Source organism: Mastigoproctus giganteus, chromosome 6 (assembly GCF_048544385.1).
Source record: "Mastigoproctus giganteus isolate SK-2022 chromosome 6, ASM4854438v1, whole genome shotgun sequence".
NCBI classification, from domain to species: Eukaryota; Metazoa; Arthropoda; class Arachnida; order Uropygi; family Thelyphonidae; genus Mastigoproctus; species Mastigoproctus giganteus.
Genome location: NC_143580.1, coordinates 212,074,062 through 212,099,826, shown reverse-complemented (window position 1 = coordinate 212,099,826; position 25,765 = coordinate 212,074,062). Strand labels below are relative to the sequence as shown.

The 25,765-nt window shown below is 38.5% G+C and overlaps 1 protein-coding gene across 1 annotated transcript in view; it reads right to left on the bottom strand.

The window, feature by feature from the left end:
• The window catches only part of spn-E (tudor domain containing 9 protein spindle E), a 421,802-nt gene that overhangs the window by 66,948 nt on the left and 329,089 nt on the right, over positions 1-25,765 (bottom strand). The window contains exons 29-30 of the mRNA XM_090376707.1: positions 25,276-25,380; positions 16,298-16,420 (exon numbers count right to left, since the gene is read on the bottom strand). Coding sequence (XP_090232833.1) covers positions 16,298-16,420; positions 25,276-25,380 — 228 coding nt within the window. The remainder of the gene's footprint in view (positions 1-16,297; positions 16,421-25,275; positions 25,381-25,765) is intronic.

Genomic DNA, 25,765 nt, shown 5'->3' with positions numbered 1-25,765 from the left:
ATGATGACGATCAGGAAGAAAGAGTACCATAAAGATCAATTCTCTGTGCCACCTCATTTACAATTAAAATCAACATGGATAGAAAACAAATAGCCAAAACAGTAGGTATAGCACTATAAGCAGAGGATTTCAGCATCTCCTGTCATAGCCAAAACATGCTATAATAGTGACAGCTACAAGGAACAATAAATAAAGTAACCTTGTGGGCACAAAAAATGGTAGGAATTCATTTCTATATAAAATGTAACTTACATCCAGACCTGAAGTTAGGAGAACAGATAATTCCATTCATGCCAAGTATAAAATACCTTGTTTAATCCTAGACAGAAAACTATATTTTCTAAAACATATAAAACAGCTAAGAACAGAATCTCTGAAAACATTTTTGTGTACAACAAGCAAAACTGAGCACTCTAAAATAGCTAGATCCAAAACAGCATAGTACACACTCTGCACAGTCCTGGAAACATATTGAACATTACCAAACATTGGTATTAAAATATGCAGACAAAATAAAATGCAAACCTAATGATTTACTATGGGAAATTTTGTACGTACTAATATGGGAAACCTTTAGCATTAGCATTAGCATTAGTAGAGGCATTTGATGCAAGAAAGCAAGCTTATGCAGCATCAGCAAAAAAAAAAAAAAAAAAAAAAAAAAAAAGTAACATAAATAAATAAAAATAACCACTTCCACTTCACCCCTCTGTTCGTTCGAAATACCTGTCCAGCTGAGCCTTAAACTTATTTAGGCTATCAACTTCCACGACAAGGGATGGAAGTCTGTTCCACCCACCAACCACCCGCTGGCTAAAGGCAAATTTCCGCACATCTATCCTACATCTGTCTTTCCTCAATTTGAATTTATGCCCTCTCAGGTGATTTTTCTGAGCTAGAGGAAGAATCCCATCAGCATTGAGCATGCTCAAACCATTCAAGGCTTTGTACACCTCTATCAGATCACCCCGCTGGTGCCTAGTTTCCAGACACTGTAATTTGCAAAACTTAAGCCTTTCTTCGTAAGAGAACCCCTTTGTCCCATTCACCAATCTAGTTGCCCTTCTCTGTACTCGTTCCAGCAGCTCTACATCCTTCCTGAAATGAGGCCTCCAGGCCTGTATACAGTACTCTAGGTGTGGCCTGACCATTGCCTTATACAAGGGAATAATCACCTCCTTATCCCTGCTAGAAAAATTCCTATATATCATTGACAATACACCATGAGCTACTCTTGCAGCTCGTCTGCACTGCTCAGAGAACTTCATATCTGCCTGCACCACCACCCCCAGGTCCCTTTCATTCTCTACCACTGTCAGTGTAGTACCACAGAGTTGATACGTTGCTCTGGGGTTGCTGTTTCCCATATGTAGTACTTTACATTTGTCAATGTTAAACTTCATTTGCCACCTCGAAGCCCATCTGCTCAACCTTTCCAAATCCTGTTGCAGCAGCATAGTGTCAGTAGTGTCCTTGACAACCCTGCCAACCTTCGTATCGTCTGCAAACTTGGACATTAAGCCTGATATACCATCATCAATATCATTTATAAATACAGAAAACAATAAAGGCCCCAATACTGAACCCTGAGGGACTCCACTAATAACATTAGTCCACGATGAGCAGTGTCCATTGATTACCACTCTCTGTCTTCTCCCCCTCAACCACCCCTTTATCCATAGCAGCAACTTGCCTCCAATGCCACACTGCTCCAATTTGTGCAGCAGTCTTCCATGTGCAACAGTATCAAAAGCCTTTCTAAGATCCAAGTATATAATATCAAAGTTATTCCCTGCATCCAGTTCTTTTGTGACTGCATCATAGTATCCAATCAAATTGGTCAGGCAAGACTTCCCCTTAACAAAACCATGCTGTGTCCTAGCTATAACTGAAGTCTTGTCTAGATGATCCTGCAGTGCTTCTTTCACCAGTGCCTCCATTAATTTTCCGGGAACAGAAGTTAAACTCACAGGTCTATAATTACTTGTGTCAGCCTTTGATCCCCCTTTGTGAATTGGGGTCACATTTGCACATCTCCAGTCAATGGGTACCTCCCCTGAGTCCAAGGAAGCTCTCATAATTATGGCTAAGGGTTTGCTTACCTCCTTTGCTGCCTCCTTTAATATAACTGGATAGATCCCATCCACCCCAGGTGCCTTTCTTGTGTTTATCTTCAACAATTTCTCCTCCACTTTGCTCTCAGTTATTACAAGATTCTCTAGCTTACTGCTAGAGTTGAATACACCTCTGGCATTCCCCTCGCTGAATAACTCCTCATGTGTGAATGTCGATGCAAAATATTCATTTAGTTTGTTAGCTACCCGAGCAGGGTCATCAACAGTTGACCCATCGATCTCAAGTGGACCAATCTGATTCATCCCCTTCCTTCTAGAGTTTACATAAGTAAAGAACTCTTTGCTGTTTTTCTTCGCATCCCTTGCCAAGGATCTCTCGTAATCTGCCTTCGCCTGCCTAACCTCCTTTGTAACTTGGTTACAGATCAACTTGTATCTATCATAGGCGTCCGTGTCACGTGTTAATTTGTATGTATCCCATGCATTTTTCTTCTCTGCCATATGCCTCATTAGTTCATCTGTCAACCATTTAGGCCTAAACCTTGAACAATATTTCTTAGTTGGTATGTAAAGCCTAGTAGCTTCCACGATAAGTTCTTTGAATGCTTCCCATTTTGAATTTGCTGTTGGCAATATCATCAGTTGATCCCACTGTATAGAATTTAAATACTGTCTCAGTCCATTGTAGTCGCCTTTACGAAAGCAATACCCCTTCCCTTTACCCCTAATGGTAGTTACCTCTTTGAGTAACTCCCACTTCAGCACACTGTGATCACTGCCACCAAGTGGTTCATTTATCTGCAGATTCTTAATGCATGAAGAATCACTACTGATAATCAAATCAAGAGTATTACTCCCTCTAGTTGCCTCCCGAACATGCTGATGTAGAAAACAATCATCCAATAAATCCACAAAAGCCTTGCTACTGTGTGAGTGACCAGCCCCCAAATTCCAGTCAATATCTGGGAAATTAAAATCCCCCATTATAAGACTCTCTGATTTACTGGCCCACTCTATTTCTCCGAACAGTTTCTTATTATACTCATCAGAGTCATTAGGCCTATAGCACACTCCTACTCTCAATTTTGATCTCCCAATGCTTATGTCACACCAAACTGACTCGACACTGCACTGTCCAGCGATGTCGACTGGCTTCACTTCCTTGGATTTTATGTGTTTTTTAACTAATAGCATAACCCCTCCTCCCTTCCTATCCTGTCTATCCTTTCTGTAGACATTGTACTCCCCAAATTCCAGTTCTGCATTTCTTATATCTGTGTGACACCACGTCTCTGAAATCCCCACAATATCTGCCTTTGATGTTTTGAGCAATACCTCAAATTCATCAAATTTATTTACTAAACTCCTAGCATTGGTGTACACACAAGTATACATGCACCTGTTCTTTTTCTTAGCTACCCTAACACAACCCATGTGTTTACTTGTACCCCAATGATTCCCAGCAGTCTCTGAAATATCCTGCGTCTTATTTTCCAGGCTGCGGCTCATTCCAATAGAAGCAGTGCAAGAATCACTTTCACCTCTGCCAGTGGCTACTGTTAATCTATTAGTCCTTGTATCCCCCCAATCTAGCAGTTTTCCGACCCACCTAACATTGCCTCGATAGCATCAGCAAACATTCTTGCACCCTTTCTATTTAAGTGTATCCCATCCCTGTAGAAGCAGTCTCTCCTGTTAACAACCTTTACAGAACTCGTCCAACCATTAATATAGCATCAAGCATAAAACTTACAATCCAACTGGTTGTTAAACTATAACAGCTTAGCAATCATTTCCAATACTATTTTACCACAACATACTACTGAGATATCAAACTGTGATATTTTCTCCCAAAAATAGAGAAAGGATACTCTTCCAAAACATTGCTACCAACAGTCACATACAAGTTGTTTAGAACAATGTCCATAATATACAGAAATTTATGCAGATAGCTTCAAATCAGACAACAGGACTGGAGATGCAGCAATTTTCCCAGATACCATAGTAACACAGAAACTTCTTCCAGGAAATCTAGGAAAGAAATCCTGGTATATGAACATTCCGATCACAGGGAAAAAGTAACAACAAACCTCACAAATCCAAATTTCAAAATACAATTCACACACCATAAACATGTCATCCAGAGCGGCAGAAAGGAAAATAGCAGCAACACTGGAAAAATCAAACTGTAAACAAACTTCGAACATGGAAATTTGCAGCACGTTCTGCAAACGTAGAAATCAAGCACGAGAAAGGATAACAGGAAGAAATCATTTAGATTAAGAATAGGGCCACACAAATTACGCATTTCTATGTCGAGGAGGGGAACAAGGCACGCCTCACTGAAATGACTGCTGTACCTACAAAACTTCAGCACATCATCATTGGCTATCCACTGTTTACCACAGGGAAACAAATAGATTTTTGCTCTTTATCCAAAGCACAACAAGACTCCATCACCCCAAAAGCAACTTTTAGAAGACAAATCTAATGTATTAGAACTTTTCCAATACCTAAATTTTTTGAAGGAGATATAAGGCAGTACAAAGAAAACCTTTTCAAATATATAAATTTCTAGGAGATATAACAGTGAACAAAGAAAAGTGAAACAAAACAGTGACAAGAAAAGTTACCTTTTAATAATAATAATTAATAATAAAATGGAAATTCCATTAGCTGGAATTTCCATTGGTATCCAGTAAATCTGGTATCCAATCCTGCAAATTCATATGAAATTCATAATACAGCCTCAGTTGCTTTTGCACCTACAAACCCAAAACTAACCACCCAACCTTAAGAATAGAAAATTTCATTTCTATTTGGTCTCTAAAAATAACTGCATATGAAATATCATTTGGTAACATAGTATGATTAGATGTTTTACTGTGAGTTTAGAGCAACACTGAAGAATCATCTTTCTTTAAGAAAGTAAAGATTTGATGAGAGAGAGAGAGAGAGAGAGAGAGAGAGAGAGAGAGAGAGAGTGTCAATATGGAGCCTGGTAAGTATAACCTTCCAGTATTTTGATTGCTATTTAAATTGGTATAATTTCTTGCTTATTTGAGATTGTCAGGTTCGTGTCCAAATATTTTCAGACATTTATAATGACAGGAATGAAGCCATTGTATGGAACTTTATGCATGAGAGAAATTACATTCATTTTGAAGATTTTTTGCTGCTTGATCAGCATGGTCATTGCCTAGTATTCTAGAATTCCAGGAATCCAAGAAATTCTATTTTTTGGCTGAGATAAACAAGAACGAATTTTTCTTAGATATGGATGGGTAGAAAGATCTAGCTGTAGGTCATATATTGCACTTAATGAGTCTGTGAAAATACTTTTTGCAAGGGAAGATCTGGTCAATATGGTCTAGTGCTAAAACACAGTGCATTCTATGGTCAGAGACAAGGAAATGGTGCAGTATGGCAGCTACTGCACCATACTGCAGTATGGTGCAGTAGGAAATGGTGCAGTATGGCAGCCAAAAATTGGATGTACACCCAATTTTTGGGACATCAGCATTCAAATGCAAGTCAGAAAATTGCAATACACAAGCATAATGTAAATGTTTAACATGTTGGTTTGGGATGGCATTTCTCTTGGGATGGCATTTCTTTAATATAACTGGATAGATCCCATCCACCCCATGTGCCTTTCTTGTGTTTATCTTCAACAATTTCTCCTCCGCTTTACTCTCAGTTATTACAAGATTTTCTAGCTTACTGCCAGATTTCAATACACCTCTGGCATTCCCCTCACCGAATAACTCCTCGTGTGTGAATGTCAATGCAAAATATTCATTTAGTTTGTTAGCTACCTGAGCAGGATCATCAACAGTTGACTCATCGATATCAAGTGGACCAATCTGATTCATCCCCTTCCTTCTAGAGTTTACATAAGTAAAGAACTCTTTGCTGCTTTTCTTTGCATCCCTTGCGAAAGATTTCTGGTAATCTGCCTTCGCCTGCCTAACCTCCTTTGTAATTTGGTTACAGATCAACTTGTATCTATCATAGGCTTCTGTGTCACGTGTTAATTTGTATGTATCCCATGCATTTTTCTTCTCTGCCATGTCTCATTAGTTCATCTGACATCCACTTAGGCCTAAACCTTGAACAATATTTCTTAGTTGGTATGTAAAGCCTAGTAGCTTCCAAGATAAGTTCTTTGAATGCTTCCCATTTTGAATTTGCTGTTGGTAACATCATCAGTTGGTCCCACTGTATAGAATTTAAATACTGTCTCAGTCCATCATAGTCACCTTTACGAAAGCAATAACCCTTCCCTTTACCCCTAATGGTAGTTACCTCTTTGAGTAAATCCCACTTCAGCATACTGTGATCACTGCCACCTAGTGGTTCATTTACCTGCAGATTCTTAATGCATGAAGAATCACTACTGATAATCAAATCAAGAGTATTACTCCCTCTAGTTGCCTCCCGAACATGCTGATGTAGAAAACAATCATCCAATAAATTCACAAAAGCCTTGCTAGTGTGTGAGTGACCAGCCTACAAATTCCAGTCAATATCTGGGAAATTAAAATCCCCCATTATAAGACTCTCTGATTTACTGGCCCACTCTATTTCCCTGTACAATTTCTTATTATACTCATCAGAGTCATTAGGCCCATAGCACACTCCTGCTCTCATTTTCCCTTTCCCAGTGATTACGTCACACCAAACTGACTCGACACTGCACTGTCCAGCAATGTCGACTGGCTTCACTTCCTTGGATTTTATGTATTTCTTAACTAATAGCATAACCCCTCCTCCCTTCCTATCCTGTCTATCCTTTCTGTAGACATTGTACTCCCCAAATTCCAGTTCTGCATTCCTTATATCTGTGTGACACCACGTCTCTGAAATCCCCACAATATCTGCCTTTGATGTTTTGAGCAATACCTCAAATTCATCAAATTTATTTACTAAACTCCTAGCATTGGTGTACATGCAAGTATACATGCACCTGTTCTTTTTCTTAGCTACCCTAACACAACCTATGTGTTTATTTGTACCCCAATGATTCTCAGCATTCTCTGAAATATCCTGCATCTTATTTTCCAGGCTGCGGCTCATTCCAATAGAAGCAGTGCAAGAATGACTTTCACCTCTGCCAGTGTCTACTGTTAATCTATTAGTCCTTGTATCCCCCCAATCTAGCAGTTTTCCGTCCCACCTAACACTGCCTCGATAGCATCAGTAAACATTCTTGCACCCTTTCTATTTAAGTGTATCCCATCCCTGTAGAAGCAGTCTCTCCTGTTAACAAATCATATACTTGGATTTCAGGAAAGCTTTTGATACTGTTGCACATAAACGACTGCTGACAAATTGGAATGGTATGGCATTAAGGGCAAGTTACTGCAATGGATAAAGGGCTGGTTCAGTGGGAGATGGGAAAGAGCGATAATAAATTAACACTGCTTTACGTGGACTAATGTTGTTAGCAGAATCCCCCAGGGTTCGGTGATGGGCTCATTGTTGTTTTGTGTATTTATCAATGATATCAATGAAGGTATATCAGGCTTATGTCCAAGTTTGCAGATGATACAAAGGTTGGCAGGGTTGTTAATGACAGTAAAGACAGCATGCTATTTCAACAGGATCTAGAAAAGTTAGACAGATGGGCTGAGAAGTGGTAACTGAAGTTTAACATTGACAAATGCAAAGTACTCCATATGGGTAGCAGTAACCCCAGAGTAGCATATCAACTATGTGGTACTACACTCAGGGTGGTAGAGAATGAAAAGGACTATGGGGTAATTGTATAGTCAGATAGGAAGTTTTCTAGCAGTGCAGATATTCTGCAAGCGTAACTCATGGTGTCTTGTCAATGGTATACAGGAATTTTTCTAGCAGGGATAAGGAGGTTACTATCCCCTTGTATTATGCAATGGTCAGGCACACCTTGAGTACTGCATGCCTAAATGCCTCATTTTAGGATGTAGAGTTGCTAGAACGAGTACAGAGAAGGGCAACAAAATTGGTGAGAGAAACAAAGGGGTGCACTTATGAAGAAAGGCTTATGTGCTGCAAGTTGCAGCATCTGGAGACTAGGCACCTGCAAGGTGATTTGATTAAGGTGTATAAGGCCTTGAATGGTTTGAGCAGGCTCAATGCTGATGGGATACTTCCACTTGTCAGATTAAGAACCTGAGGGTGCATAGATTCAAATCGAGGAAAGACAGTTACAGAATAGATGTGCAGAAGTATGCCTTTAGCCAGCAGTTTGAATGGGGGGTGGACAATTGAAAAAAGAACAAAGTTTTGTGTTTGAATGGGAAAAAGCTAAGGAAATTTTTCAAATAATGAAGCAGATAGTTGCTTGCTGGAACAGTCTTCCAGCTGTTGTTGTGGAAGTTGATAGCTTAAATAAATTTAAGGGTGAACTAGACAAACATTTGGAGTGACCGGATGGGTGAAATGGGAAGGTTTTTTTTTTTGGCTGATGACATAAAAGCTTGCTTTCTTGCATCGTATGCCTCAACCAATGCTAACGAGCAGCTGTGTTTAAGAGCATTAAGTTTGTCTAAAACAAAGTCAAAATAATCATTCATTATTTGGACTTGCACAGTGCAACAATTGGAAAATGAGACCAATGTTATGATGAGTGCTGGTGATTCCATTTACTAGAAGTAAACATGAAATGAAAGAGTGATTGTTCCATGAGCACTGCAGTCATCAGTGGGAATTAATGCCAATTCAGAACATAGTGTGAGTGTGAGCTGAATGCACATCTCTCTCTCCTGTTTGTGTCGTCGGAGGTGGGGGGGTGGACAATTGAAAAAAGAACAAAGTTTTGTGTTTGAATGGGAAAAAGCTAAGGAAATTTTTCAAATAATGAAGCAACTGTATGGAGAGAACTGTCTGTCTTGTGCATGAGTGTTCAAGTTATCTGGTTGTTATCTGGTTTTTTTAGTAGCATTAGCAACTAAGGCCATATTGCTCCGGGGATGTGCCATGGTCATTCTCTGACCTTTCCGCATCCTCCGTGTTTGGTGGGCACAGGTGAGTGTTCAAGTGGCATAAACATTTCACCCATGGAAGAGAATCTGGAAGACCGAAAACATCTGGGCCAAAAATGGTCAGAACACTAGGGATGAATGAAAAGGTGTGGGAAATCATTACCAATGACCAATGTGCAAGATTCGGAATAATTTCAGACGATCATGAACTGAATAATGCCTTGGATTTGAAAAAAATGAAGGTTTGTGCATGGTTAGTTCCACATTCATTAAATGTTAATGATAGGCACAAGCTGACATTGCAGGTGATGAAACAGTGTTTTCAGTACAATCCTACAATGAAGCAACAAATTGCAGAGTCGAAGTCAGAAAACTCTCTCAAAGCCAAAAAAGTTCATCAAGGAAAGTCAAAATTCAAAACTATGTTCATGATATTGCCATGGAGAATGTCTTTGTGTAAGAAACTGTACAGGGAAATAGAGTGGGCCAGTAAATCAGAGTCTTATAATGGGGGATTTTAATTTCCCAGATATTGACTGGAATTTGTGGGTTGATCACTCACACACTAGCAAGGCTTTTGTGGATTTATTGGATGATTGTTTTCTACATCAGCATGTTCAGGAGGGAACTAGAGGGAGTAATACTTTTGATTTTTTTTATCAGTAATGATTCTTCATGCATTAAGAATCTGCAGATAGACGAACCACTAGGTGGCAGTGATCACAGTGTGCTGAAGTGGGATTTACTCAAAAAGGTTAACTACCATCAGGGGTAAAGGGAAGGGTTATTGCTTTCGTAAAGGTGACTACGATGGTCTGAGACAGTATTTAAATTCTATACAGTGGGACCAACTGATGATGTTACCAACAGCAAATTCAAAATGGAAAGCGTTCAAAGAACTTATCTTGAAAGCTACTAGGCTTCCTAGAAGGCTTGGAAGCTGCATACCAACTAAGAAATATTGTTCACGGTTTAGGCCTAAATGGATGTCAGATGAACTAATGAGACATATGGCAGAGAAGAAAAATGCATGGGATACATATAAATTAACACGTGAATTATAGGCTGACACAGAAGCCTATAATAGATAAGTTGATCTATAACCAACTTACAAAGGAGGTTAGGCAGGCAACAGCAGATTAGGAGAAATCTCTGGCAAGGGATGCAAAGAAAAACAGCAAAGAGTTCTTTACTTATGTAAACTCTAGAAGGAAGGGGATGAATCAGATTGGTCCACTTGATATCGATGGTTCAACTGTTCATGATCCTGCTCAGGTAGCTAACAAACTAAATTATATTTTGCATCGACATTCACACACGAGGAGTTATTCGGTGAGGGGAATGCCCGACGTGTATTCAACTCTGGCAGTAAGCTAGAAAATCTTGTGGATGGGATCTATCCAGTTATATTAAAGGAGGCAGCAAAGGAAGTAAGCAAATCCTTAGCCATAATTATGAGAACTTCCTTGGACTCAGGGGAGGTACCCATAGACTGGAGATGTGCATATGTGACCCCAATTCACAAAGGAGGATCAAAGGCTGACACAAGTAATTATAGACCTGTGAGTTTAACTTCTGTTCCAGGAAAATTAATAGAGGCACTGGTTAAAGAAGCACTGCAGGATCATGTAGACAAGACATCAGTTATAGCTTGGACACAGCATGGTTTTGTTAAGGGGAAGTCTTGCCTGACCAATTTGATTGGATACTATGATGCAGTCACAAAAGAACTGGATGCAAGGAATAACTTTGATATTATATATTTGGATCTTAGAACAGCTTTTGATACTGTTGCACATGGAAGACTGCTGCACAAATTGGAGCAGTTTGGCATTGGAGGCAAATTGCTGCTATGGATAAAGGAGTGGTTGAGGGGGAGAAGACAGAGTGGTAATCAATGGACGCTGCTCATCGTGGACTAATGTTATTAGTGGAGTCCCTCAGGGTTCAGTGTTGGGTCCATTATTGTTTTCTGTATCTATAAATAATATTGATGATGGTATATCAAGCTTAATGTCCAAGTTTGCAGACGATACAAAGGTTGGCAGGGTTGTTGAGGACACTATTGATGCTATGCTGCTGCAACAGGATCTGGAAAGGTTGAGCAGATGGGCTGAGAGGTGGCAAATGAAGTTTAACATTGACAAATGTAAAGTATTACATAGGGGAAACAGCAACCCCAGAGCAACGTATCAACTCTGTGGTACTACACTGACAATGGTAGAGAATGAAAAGGACCTGGGGGTAATTGTGCAGGCAGATATGAAGTTCTCTGAGCAGTGTAGAAGACGGGCTGCAAGAATAGCTCATGGTGTCTTATCAATTATATACAGGAATTTTTCTAGCAGGGATAAGATGGTGATTATTCCCTTGTATAAGGCAATGGTCAGACCACCACACCTTGAGTACTGTATACAGGTCTGGAGGCCTCATTTCAAGAAGGATGTAGAGCTTCTGGAACAAGTACAGAGAAGGGCAACAAGATTAGTGAATGGAACAAAGGGTTGCTCTTACAAAGAAAGACTTAAGTTTTGAAAATTACAGTGTCTGGAGACTAGGCACCAGCGAGGTGATCTGATAGAGGTGTATAAAGCCTTGAATGGTTTGAGCATGCTCAATGCTGATGGGATTCTTCCCCTTGCTCAGAATAATTACCTGAGATGGCATAAATTCAAATTGAGGAAAGACAGATGTAGGATAGATGTGCGGAAATTTGCCTTTTGCCAGCAGGTAGTTGGTTGGTTGGTGGAACAGACTTCCATCCTTTGTTGTGGAAGTTGTTAGCCTAAATAAATTTAAGGCTCAGCTGGACAGGTATTTCGAACAAACGGAGAGGTGAAGTGGAAGGTTTTTTTTTTTTTTTTTTTTATTTTGTCTGATGCTGCATAAGCTTGCTTTCTTCCATCATATGTCTCTACTAATGCTAATTCTAATCACTTTCTATGATAGCAAGGGAATTACTATCATGGAAATTGCTTTGTGCACCAATTGTGCAGAAACACTCCAGCCATTGGGCAAAAACTTTGTGCACAATTGGTGCACAAAGCAATTTCCATGATAGTAATTCCCTTGCTATCATGTTTTTTGACTTCCACTCTGCAGTTCGTTGCTTCATTGCAAGATTGCAATTCAAAAAAAAAAAAAAAAAACCATAGCAAAAAAGTCTGCATACTGTCGCACCCACCATATTCACTAGACTTAGTCCTGTGCAACTTCTTTTCATTCCTGAAAAACTTATTTAGGCTATCAACTTCCACGACAAGGGATGGAAGTCTGTTCCACCAACCAACCAACCACTCGCTGGCTAAAGGCAAATTTCCGCACGTCTATCCTACATCTGTCTTTCCTCAATTTGAATTTATGCCCTCTCAGGTATTCTGAGCAAGAGGAAGAATTCCATCAGCATTGAGCATGGTCAAACCATTCAATGCTTTATACACCTTTATCAGATCACCTCGCTGGTGCCTAGTCTCCAGACACTGTAATTTGCAAAACTTAAGCCTTTCTTCGTAAGAGCACCCCTTTGTTCCATTCACTAATCTTGTTGCCCTTCTCTGTACTCGTTCCAGCAGCTCTACATCCTTCTTGAAATGAGGCCTCCAGACCTGTATACAGTACTCTAGGTGTGGCCTGACCATTGCCTTATACAATGGAATAATCACCTCCTTATCCCTGCTGGAAAAATTCCTGTATATCATTGACAATACTCCATGAGCTACTCTTGCAGCCCGTCTGCACTGCTCAGAGAACTTCATATCTGCCTGCACAACCACCCCCAAGTCCCTTTCATTCTCTACCACTGTCAGTGTAGTACCACAGAGTTGATACGTTGCTCTGGGGTTGCTGTTTCCCATGTGTAGTACTTTACATTTGTCAATGTTAAACTTCATTTGCCACCTCTCAGCCCATCTGCTCAACCTTTCCAGATCCTGTTGCAGCAGCATAGTGTCAGTAGTGTCCCTGACAACCCTGCCAACCTTCGTATCGTCTGCAAACTTGGACATTAAGCTTGATATACCATCATCAATATCATTTATAAATACAGAAAACAATAATGGACCCAACACTGAGCCCTGATAATAACATTAGTTATTATCAGGGCTCTAATAACATTAGTCCACGATGAGCAGTGTCCATTGATTACCACTCTCTGTCTTCTCCCCCTCAGCCACCCCTTTATCCACAGCAGCAATTTGCCTCCAATGTCACACTGCTCCAATTTGTGCAGCAGTCTTCCATGTGCAACAGTATCAAAAGCCTTTCTAAGATCTAAGTATATAATATCAAAGTTATTCCCTGCATCCAGTTCCTTTGTGACTGCATCATAGTATCCAATCAAATTGGTCAGGCAAGACTTCCCCTTAACAAAACCATGCTGTGTCCGAGCTATAACTGAAGTCTTGTCTAAATGATCCTGCAGTGCTTCTTTAACTAGTGCCTCCATTAATTTTCCTGGAACAGTAGTTAAACTCACAGGTCTATAATTGCTTGTGTCAGCCTTTGATCCTCCTTTGTGAATTGGGGTCACATTTGCCCATTAGTATTAGTAACGGCCGCATGGCGCAAGAAAGCCTATGGCTTATGCTGCACCAGCCAAAAAAAAAAAAAAAAAATCCGAACAAAACAATGATAAAAGCAAAAAAATAAAAAAATAAAATAAAATAAATAACTAAATAATAATAATTAATATAAAAAAAAAAGGAAATTAAACCTATCATCCTATGCGCTTCCCTTACCCGAAAGTACTATCCAGATTGACCTTTGAATTTCCCCAAACTGTCGGCCTCTACCACCCATGAAGGCAACTTATTCCAGTAATTTATAACTCGCTGGCTAAAATAAAACTTCCTGCAGTCCAATCTAAACATTTCCCCCGTAACTTGAATTTATGTCCCCTAGTTCTAGCATCATTTATAATCTTGAAAATTTTGTCCTCATTCATTTTACTGATGCCTCTCAGAGCCTTAACACCTCAATCAAATCTCCTCTAAGGTGTCTAGTTTCCAAACTCTGCAATCCACATATTCAAAGTCTTTCTTCATAAGGACGCCCTTTTGCTGATCTCACCAGGTGAGTTACCCTTCTTTGCACCCTTTCAAGAAGCTCGATGTCTTTCTTTAGGTGCGGTCTCCATACTTGAACACAGTATTCCAATCTATCAGTCACAGCCTTCCACCAGTCACTTCATGATCACTGTATGAAGTGTGTAGGTGTGGGAGGAAGTTACATTGAATAAACCAAGGTTAGTTTACTTATACATGGTATTATTGTTTTTTTTGCATCAGTCTCATTTTCTAATTGCCGCACTGTGCAGTTTTTCAATCCTCTGTCGTCTAGATGGAAGGTGATGGAATATTAGGGCTGACCAAAATAGTGGCTCCTCCATGAGCAGTCATGTTTCCTGCCTGTATATAATGTAATGTTTAACTGAGATATTTATGTTCAAAGTTGGGTTTCTTTTATGTAAAAAAGCACTCAGGATTTTGGGCTGAAATGAGGTCTTTGATATTGTCAAGATTACTTAAGATCACAATTCCAGTGAAGGCCTGTACGCATTATTTAGACTTTGTTGTTGTTTCAGATGATTTATATTGTGTTACCTGTTTTTGCTGATTTGTTTTGATTTTTTTCATTTTTTTTGGAAAAAATTGGTCAATTGCCAGCATCCATAGTGAAATCATGATGGGTGTGTAATTTGCTTGGAAAATTGTTGCTTAGCTTGAGAAAGGAGTGTGAGCCCAGTCCACTATGAAATTTATGTGGATGTAGTGGGGGACTGAGATGTCAATTGGTGTTCCAGTTACTTTCGATTTCTGTACCTATTGTTGATAGTGCATATGTTCTCTTGTTAGGGTTAAAGTTATTAGCTTATTAGCCTCTCTGTATGTACCTTTATGATTAGTTTTATATTTCTGAATTTGTTCTCTCTTTTCCATATATTTCAGTGTGGGAAAAGTCGTGTTTTTTTTTTTTTTTTTTTAGGAGCATTAGCAACTAAGGCCATATTGCTCTGGGGATATGCGGTGGTCATTCCCTGACTTTCCGCATCCTCCGTATTTGGTGGCTCACGGGCTCGAACCCCGGTCTAATCAAGAAGCATGTGCTACGCACTGCTGCTCCTGTCCACCTGGCTACGGGGGCACCTGAAAAGTGGGCAGGGTCCAACATTGCAATATGGGCATCATGGAGATTGCCCATTCAGAATGTTCTTTTGACCCACAAGTGATACAAATAACTATCCTTCCATATACTGTTTGGGAATGGCCACACTTTTAACACTTTAAAGCATCTTATGGATGGTGTGTGCCTTTACATGATAATTCAGGTATCCTGTTTTCACTATTGTTATAGAGTTGAATGTTACAAGTAACTATTACAATGAAAGTTGGAGTTAGTATTCCCTCCTTTTTAATAAAGATTCTTTTTGGTTTGTATGGGATTCATTTTTCCAATTCTTGTGCAATTTCTTCAGAGCTGTTTAAAATGTTCCATTCCACAATGAACTCATATGATCTATTTTAAGTGTATGTTGAATGACTTTATGGAATAGACAATCACACTAGATTCTAGAGTGCAAAATTAGAACATGTGGTGAAGAGGTCTGGTTCATATCTTTCTTTTGTCTCTTAGCAGTAAATAAATTAAGATCATCTTACTGCAGATGATAATTGAATTCAAATCATAAATCCAGGTGGACTTTGGTCTGCCAAATCCACCACTGTTGCTCCTTTTTGGCCTGAAAGGATTGCTTTTCTTTCAGGTTTCTGGTCCCACCACATAGAAGCAGGAGCTTCCATGTGGTGGAAACTCCTGTGGAAGAAGGTAGCTTTCCTCATCTTCAAACCAGTAAAGTAAGTTTCTTTACTAAATAGATTACTGTTAGATTGTTAGTGTGTGTGTGTGTGTGTGTGTGTGTGTGCGCGCGCGTGCACGCCTGTTGTGCGTGTGCATGCACACAAACCTACATGCACTGTATTAAGTCTATGTAGGCTTAAAACAGCAATTAGAACTGATTTATGATTAGATCACTGATTTATCAGTTGGTACTTGAGCCCAAGGAATGATTTAATATTAACTGCATCCTCTAATACTGTGACATGGCAGTGAACATCAAGTTCAACTGCAAAAGCTACTAAGGAAAAAATAGCAGAAAAGTATCTTGTAAAAATGTTAAAAAAAAAAAGGAACAGTAAGATTAAAAAAATCTGTGAAAAAAAAATTACAAGAACATAAGTATCTGCAATAGATACTTACCCTTGCTACCACTTCATGTCCACGAACCATGTTACTAAATTTATTCAATGCTTCTCCTATCCAGTTTCCAGTAGGGGATTTTACTGCAGATGGTCTAATTTCACAAAGGCAACATTCAAAAGCCTAAAAATATTTTACAAATAAAGTAAAGAGATAAAATTAAATTAAATTTAAAAAGAATTAATTCACTAATACAGGTGCCCTTTGCTGTATATTTATCTTCCTCCTCATATTTTATTTTAAAAGACAATTTTAAAGAAAATGAATACCAAAAACAATATCTGTACAAAAAAATTTCTTTTCTGTTTTAAAATTTAAATAAACAAATGTAATTAACCTTTACAGGCTAAGATAGCTAAATTCAAACACTAAAATGGCTGACAAATTCACAATTAAGCTTCACAACAAAAAGTTAGTTTATTTAACCTTGTTGACTAAATGTACTATACAATTAGTCATCATCATCATAAGCCATTTTCAATCCACTGCAGGATGAAGGCCTCTCCAGCAACTTTCCAATTCCTTCTGTTTTGAGCACTGGCCATTCATTTACTACCCACAACTCATGAATTTTATCTATCCATCTCCGCCTTTGTCTTCCAGGTTTTCTTCTAACTCCAATTGGGTACCATTCTGTTATTTTCTTAGACCATCTGTCATCATGTCTTCGAGCTATTTGTCCTGCCCAAGACCATTTTAATTCTTTAGTTTTGATAACAATGTCCTTTACTTGAGTTTTCTGCCTAATCCATGTGTTTCTCTTCTTATCTAACAGTCTGATTCCCAATATAATTTGTTCCATTCTTTGCTGTGTAGTTCTCAGCTTCTCTTCCATTCTTTTGGTGAGTGCCCAAGTTTCACTTACATAAGTCATGGTGGGGAATATACATTGGTTCATTATTTTACATTTCAGACAAATTGGGATATTGCTCTTCAGTATGTGACTATATTTACTGAAGCTATCCATCCAAAATTTATTCTTCTCTTGACTTCCAGCCATTTATCATTATTACAGCTAATAACTTGTCCCAGATAAGTATATGACTCCACCTTTTCGATTACTGCTCCTCCAATCAGTATTTCCCTTTCTGTGACATACTTGTTCATCATTACTTTTTTTTTAGCCATATTCATCTTTAATCCAAAATCCTTACTAACTGTGCATAACTGATTAAGATTTTCCTCTAATTCTTTAGGATCGTGGCTTATGACCACAATGTCATCTGCAAATTGTAAATGGTTTAGGTACTCTCCATTCACACTGACTCCTTTCTGCGACAACAGTCTAATCTTCTGAAAGCTTCCTACAATTAGTCAATAAGACTAACTTTTAAAACCTAAGTGGTATAAAAGTTATTTAGAGAAAAATATTCCATAAATGCATTATACCATGTATAAGAAGTACTGCAGGCTTCAAAATATAATGCAACAGGTGCTAACTGACTATGATGATGATAATAATAATAATACAGAACATTATTCTCTAATAGAACAGATTTGAGATTTGTGCAGGATTAACATGAAATTTGTGCAGGATAATGTCGGGGGAGGTGAAAATGAAAACCTAGTTTTTATGATTAGGCAGCTATAGATAAGATTTTGTCAAAGTAAATGATAAAGGTTATTATAAACACAAACCTGATCTCATTTTAAAAACCTGATATTACAGAGAGGCACAGGGGATGAGTTAGTCTTACCAAGAGAAATTTTAGGTCCTGTAAGTAAAATATTTATATAAAAAGTTAAATTGAGGGTTGATAACTGTAGACTATTTGTCCAAAAATTTACCTTTAGTCAGAGTGATTAACTGATTACATACTGGACTGTGTGTGTGTGTGTGTGTGTGTGTGTGTGTGTGTGTGTGTGTGTGTGTGTGTGTGTGACCAGCTGATGCCATGCAAGCTTGTCCAATACTGATACTGAAATTGTGTTTCAAAAAGGGCCAATTGACTAGGTTGACTTTAAATAGCACTGGCACCCATTATTAGAAAGCAGAAGTTTAGATTATTGATTAAAAAAGGTAATGTAAGCAGCAGCTATTATCAATCCACTGCAGGATGGAAGCCTCCTCAAACAATTCATGCTGAGGAAAACGGACCATAATCTGCCAAGCTGGTCCAGTGCAGGTTGGGTTGGCAGATCAACCATATTTAGCAATCAAGGGCTTGAACTCCGGTCTAATCAAAGAGCGTGCTACTGTACTCCCGCCCCTGACCACTTGGCTATGGAGGCAACTGATTATTGGTTAGTGACCTATAAATTTAGGCCAATAAGTATTTCATCACCACCAACTAGTATGGCTGAACACTAATTATGAAACACTATCCAAAGGTTTCTGGACTATTAAAAAACTTGCTCACTATTGTAGAAGACGAGTAAGTAATTTACAATTTTCTCATATGAATTGCACTCTTCACTTTTGCCTTAAAGACTTAAAACTCTTGTATTATTCAATTCTCTCATCAGTTCATGTATTATTTGCATGTACAGTAGACTGTTGAAATAATGGCATCCCAAATAACAGAACATTCAAAATAACAGCACATTGATCAGATGTATACATACAACAGATGTTTTGCAGTGGCAATAAAGAAAACTGCAAGTCACGTGTTTACTGTATTTGTTTACATTCGCCATTTTGAAAGTGAATTCTGTAATGATATCACAGATTATAGTGCTGTTTTACATTTATTTTAAATTAAAAAAACCCTAATGACTCCTAAAGTTAATAAACCTCATTCCATATGGATTAAAGATGAAAGAGGTAAGAGAGAGAGAGATTTGCTTATTTTTTTCATATGACATTGTGAGAATGAATACAAATGAAAAGCTTTAACAGCTTAGTGTTTAAACTAATAGAAAAAAGTCAAGAGAATAAAATCCAAACCCCTCTAACAAAATTGAATTTTGGACTTACTGCATACATTTAAAGAGAGAGTTAACATTTATTCACTACTCTGACATTGAACTGGAAAATATAATTATTAATTTTAAGCTAGTTAGTTTATATTGCAGTGACCACCATAGTTATCACTAGTACTGAAAAAAAAAAAAAAAAAAAAACAGCTGTGAATTAAGAGACATGCATGCATGTATGCTTGTAAATTAATGAATTCTTTTCACGAGACAATCATACAATCCCTGTCCAGTTGTGTCATCTACAGGACAAAAGCCTAAAAAATGTTCTCGGATTTCATTTGTGCTTACTTCTTTATTATAATGTACGAAATGGATTATAATTGCCATTTGTTCGATGCGATTTACATCAGGGATTGTGTCTAAAATAATGGAATAATATTTTGCATCTTTGACCATTTCTATTATGTTTTGGCTAATAGTAGCTTAAATTGGAAATTAATTTGGCTAATAATTTGGAAAGTAGTTGAAAAAAGCTAATTCAATTATTTCTTTTCTTGCTGTTATCTGATACTAATCTGACACAAGCCATAACAGAAGTAGATATCCAAAACCTGTGATACATTGGAAACCCCATGGCCACATACAGAGAGTTTGTACTCTTTAGTTAATAGGAAAAAAAATATTCTCACATCAATTTATTGATCTGATGGGGAGCAGTTTACAGATAAGAATGACCGTTTGTCCTGCATCAAACTCTTCTTTCTGGTAATAAAGCTGCAAATCCCAGGATTATTGAACTGAACCATAAATGTTTAATAATTTATTTCAGGACCATGAGTGTATCTCATTGTAATGCTTACTAAACACACCCATAGACTGATTCATGGTGATTTGGTCTTGTTGATCACAAGGGAGCCTCAATGCTGTAGTGTCCTCTACAAAGAGTCTGAACTAGTCTGGTCTGCCCGAGCCTACCATCTTGCCAATTTCGAAGTAATCCTCTTCAATATGAATCCCATATTGAAGGGGGGGGGGGTTGTAGATTCTGGTGGAAACCACTGCCAAAGTAAGATTTCAAAGGTTCAAATACCGCAATCTTCTCTGTTCAACCATTGCTGATAAGTGGAAACTCCTCAACATGATTATGTTTAAGAAACATAAAGGGAATATCTGCAGGTCTCTTCAGACGTGGGACATCGTAGACACTGATGATTTTTTTTTTTATGAAAACACGAGCTATTAGAACCTATAGTACTTAGTACCATGCTTGGGTTGGAGGTTGAGAAGATGAAAGAAGATATTTGTTGACATTAGACTTGAACTTCTGTACACTGTAATTTTCAGGAAAAACGTATGAAGGAAGGTTGTTCCAGAAAACGGCAGTTAAAAGAATAAACGAGAAAGATGAAAAGTTGGTTCTGTGAGTTTGAAGTTGGATGGTAAATGAATGTTGACGACACATGTTCAGACTGTTTTGAAAGAGAGAGCGGAATTATAGAAGCCAATTCAGAAGAACAGTGCCCATGGAAGTATCTGTAGAAAGGGCATGCAGCAGAAACAGTACGTCTACGAGACAGAGAGTGGAGACTGTTAGAGAGATGTAGAGGAAGCAATATTTACAGTGTGCTTGTGCCAAGAGAGATTAGAAGTCAGGGTAATCCCCAAAATAGAGACATCATCTTGCCTAAAAATCTGAGTGCCACCAAAGATAAGCATAGGAGCAGAAGAATCCTTTTTGCAAGATATAAGACAAGACTGAGTTTCAGAAGGGTTGAAATCAACTAAGTTGTCTTTGCCCCACTAGAGAATTACTGGAAGATTGGAATTTAAGGAAGTGGTAGCAGATTTTCGGGAAGTTGAAGCTGATTGAGCAGGACAAGGTTTCTCAAAATGGAAAGTGGAATGCAATGTGCTATCATCAGCAAAACTATGGATAGGATTTCCAGTCAATGGAAGGAGGTCATTAATATACAAGAGGAAAAGAGTGGGGGGAAAGAACTGAACCTTGGGGGACACTGGCATTAGTGGAGAAGTTAGAAGACAGAGAGCCATCTACCATCACCCTCAATGAGTGATCAGAGAGAAAACTGGATAACCAATTACTAAAAACAGTTGGCAAACAATAAGATGGAAGCTTGTTTAGAAGACCTTTATGCCAAACACGACTGAAAGCCTTTGAGATGTCAAGAGCAACTAACTGTGTTTCATTGAACCTTTCCATTGAATTAGTTCATAAATGGATAACATAAGCCAAAATATCACCAGTGGATCGACACTGACGGAATCCATACTGGCGATCGTCAATCAGACAGTAGGTTTCTAGGTAGTTTAAGAGTTGGCGGTTAATTGATTTCTTCATTATTAGAAAGAGTAGAAGTAATTGCAATGGGACAATAATTGGATGAGAGGGATTTGTCACCCTTTTTAGGAAATGGCTGGATATGAGCAAATTTCCAAGAAGGAAAAATACCTTTGGAATAAAAAAGTGAAAAAAGGCAGCAAGGAACAGGAGTAATTTCAGGAGCACAGGTTTTGAGAACACGTGGAGAAATACCATTGGGATCTGGAGCTTTCTTAGCATCAAGATTCGTCAAAATTCTTCCGACATCCTTTTGACGGAAGTCCACAGGAGGCATTGGATGGAGCATGTTGGGAATAGTGGGAGGTGTTTTACCAAGATCCTTAATACACGAGTTGGAAGAAAAAATGAGATGCTAGCAGGTCAGCTTTATCCATGGCCAAAGTGACAAAAGAACCATCTGGTTTTGACAGGGGTGGGAGAAGAGATGGGCAAAAGTTGCGGCCAATAGCTTTGGCAAGAGACCAGAATGTTCGGCTAACATTATGGCAAGAAGAAAGTTTTCTACACTTAGCCTTTTCAAAATCTGCTTTAAAATTGATGCAAGCTTTGATGTAGGCAGAAAATGAAACTGAAGAATTGGAAACAAGCCAATTATGATATGCAACATTCTTCTCTTGAACAGCCTTAGCACATTTACTGGAAAACCAAGGTTTAGATAAAGGACAAGATTTTAAAGTGGAGTGTGGAATAAAGGATTCCATTCCTACAAGAATAATTTAAGTGACGCAATCTGAGCAAACGTTGACATCAGAAATTTTGAAACAGTAATCTGACCAAGGAAAAGAAATCTCGCAGGTCATCCCATTTTGCATCCTTGTAATGCCAAACAACACAAGGTTGGGAATTGAGGTGAAATAAAGGCCCCATTGGAGAAGAGACCATCACCAAGTTGTGACCTGAGGTGCCTAAAGGACCATTCACTTCGACTGTGTACTTAGAATGGTTGTTTGTGAGAAAAAAGATCAAGCGTGTTGGCTGTATGGTTAGGATTGTTCGGTATTCTGGTAGGTAAACGAAGAATCTGTGGGAGGTGATTAGTAAATGCAAAAGCCTCAGCATCTCGACCAGCTGGGTCGGTATGACTAGAAAACGAAGCCAGCTGGAGTTGTGAACATTAAAATCACCAAGCAAAATTACCTCACTGTTAGGAAAGTTGGGCTGGAGAAAGTCAAGTTGCAAAGAGGAAGTCAAAGAGCTCCAAGTGATTAGTGGAGTTGGGAGAACGGTAGAGACAGCAGATGCATTTGACAGAATGAGGTAGAGATTTTAAGCCAGAGAAGATCGAAAAGAGGAGATTCCAAATTACCAAGTCTATGACAAGGAATACTGGAATGGACATATTCACTTTATGATTCCTTTAGCCTCAAAGGTGGTACTTGTGCATAATTTGGGCAACTGAGATGAGCAGTAGTTGAATCAACCGATAACTGAGATTCTGTTAGAAAAAGTACATGTGTTTGGCAGACTGCAAGTGGAAATGGACATCGCTGAGATTAAAACCGAGACCACGTATATTTGTGAAATGAACTAGGAAGTGTTTAGGAAGTTTAGATCTTTTCGCAGATAAGCTTGCTCTATTAGTTTGACAATTCATGGTGTATTCAATACTAATAAAATGTGAGGGGGGGAGGACATGCTATATGAAGTAATGAAATTTTTGGATATGGGAAACACATGGTAAGAATATACCCAGATCCTTGACATAAGGTGCCTCAACAATGCCCCCCCCCCCACATACACACTACTTGGACTCCCTCCAGTCACCATTTGTCAGAGTAGAGGTAGCAAGATTATACACTTGCTGATCCGGAAGCCTTCTAGAGAGTTTCCAATAGATTTGGTTCCATGTACTAGCCACCAGCCTGAGAACACCATTTTAGAGCTGTATTCTCGAAATGTAAGGAAGTTTGGATCTCGCCATGATGTCCATCATAAGCTCAAAATACATCGGTCATACTGCATGATGGAAGAGATGGGGAAGCATTGACCGGAACTTAGCTCTGGAGACTAAACTTGGGTTCCACCACTTCAAGCCTCCAATAAGCAAAGTGGTGGCATTGCACCAGTTGATGAGTCATCTACCACCTAGTATTGCCTGGTAACACAGAGGGGCAGCATTCCTCCATGCGGTGTGGGTGTCACGGCTCGACCCCTGTTTACGTTGGTTCACACCTGGTTTCCAATAGATTTGGTTCCATGTACTAGCCACCAGCCTGAGAACACCATTTTAGAGCTGTAATGAACTAGGAACTAGTGAACTAGTGTGCTTGCGCATGGGGGTTATACCCAGGATTACTAACAGTCCCATCATCTTGAAGGTGCAAGCAGAAGATTTGGCTGTCACAGACTGTCCGGGACTTCACCGAAATTGATCCACTTGACGAGTGTCACCCAAATATCAGTTCTGTCAGCGTTTCAGACTCCCAGGTAGCAAATACAGCTTGTCTGGCATATCTGAGATAGAATGTCTGCGACAACCTCAAGGATCAATGATACCATTTTACTGCCATTGCGGGATCAAACCTAATAACCTGGTATACACATGGCCATCTTCTCACCATTTTCCACTATCCTGTCCTACTTCTTTCAGTCCTCTGGAGATGCCTTTTCCTTCCTTTCCCAGCTTTGCTCTCCCTCTCTCTCTCTACACATACTCATTGGCAAGCCTCCTTATTTACTTATGACAGACTGGAGGACAATCTGGAAATTAAAAGAAAAGTAGAAGCCCAGCTCCATGTGTCAGGGATAGCTGCTGGGGAATTGCCTTCCAAGTGATCAAGGCTTTTTTTCTATCTAAGAGGCCAGTCACATAACAAAGATATGCTACATCATCACAACTTTGCAAATTTGAAGGAGACCTCAGGTGCCGCTTAAACAAAGATACAATACAATGCCATTTGATATTAAACAATAAAACAGTACCCTTGCAAGATCCCACAATTCTCAATTTTGGAAGCTTTTGGAACACATATTTCATAATCTTAGGAAATGTGTCTATTTCAATTTTTGCTGTATCTCCAAAATATCAATGTACTCCTCTTGAGTTTAAATTTTAGCCCCTGCAATAAAAATAAATAATAGAGAGCTGCATCTGAAGAGAGGGTAAAGGGAGGGGGAGAATCTGGGGCCACATCTTGGGGAAAAAAACACTGCACAAGAAAGAATGGTATAAGTGAGTAAATTTGGTTATTTGATTTTGTCATTACGTAGCAACTAATCTGCAGCACAACATATTCTTGAATGTTTAAGCCAAATAGGAACAATGAACTTTGCATAAGGAAAAGGAGAGATTATTTGAAATTCTCTTAAGATGATCAAAATTCTATACTATTCATATTTATAGAGATAGATAGATGTATGAACATTGATGAAATATGAACTTGTAATGAGAAATATAGGATTTCAGCTATAAGAATATTGCATTAATTTTTTTACAAAGATGGACATGAGAGATATATTCAAGGTAATCAGACAATTATTTGGCAATGGGAATGGCAATGTGACAAAAATTATCAGAATACATAATTTACTTATTTACCCTTGCACTATTTAAAATTTTTTAACCTACTGCATTATTTGAAACAATCTGGTGGTTTCTACTGATATGAAATTAATTTTCAATCAGTACTTGAAAAATTCCAAAAAAAATAGAACAGCATTATTAATTTATGAATACATGTAGCTTCCTCTCAAATTTTATAAGTTAAATGTAGAAATACATTTTTACTATTAATATTGCTACAAATACTGTTCTTACCTGTGCAGGGATGGTAAAGAGATATGGTGTTTTTTCAGAACTTATTGGTTTTAGTCTGGATATTTGGATTCCTGTCACTATATTTCCATAATCTACTAAAAACACCTAGAGAGAGAATGAATGATGAATATCTTTATTTAGAAGATGAATAATGGTAATTCTGTATTAAAATTTGCAATTTTGCATAAATCTATATAACCAAGTGGGTAGATCCCCATAATCCAAAGAATCAATATCACCTGTCCATATCAGGCTATATATAAAGCAGGTGGTCAGGTACAAAAGATTGTGTGCATGTGCGTAAACAATTCAGTGAGTGAATAGGCCAACAACCTGACCTGAGTGACTGAACACAGTATGATAGTTAGCACAAGACAGTGTTTGTTATTTGGTTTTTAGGAGCATTAGCAACTAAGGCCATATTGCTCCGGGGATATGTGGTAGTCATTCCCTGACCTTACTGCATCCTCTGTATTTGGTGGTCACGGGC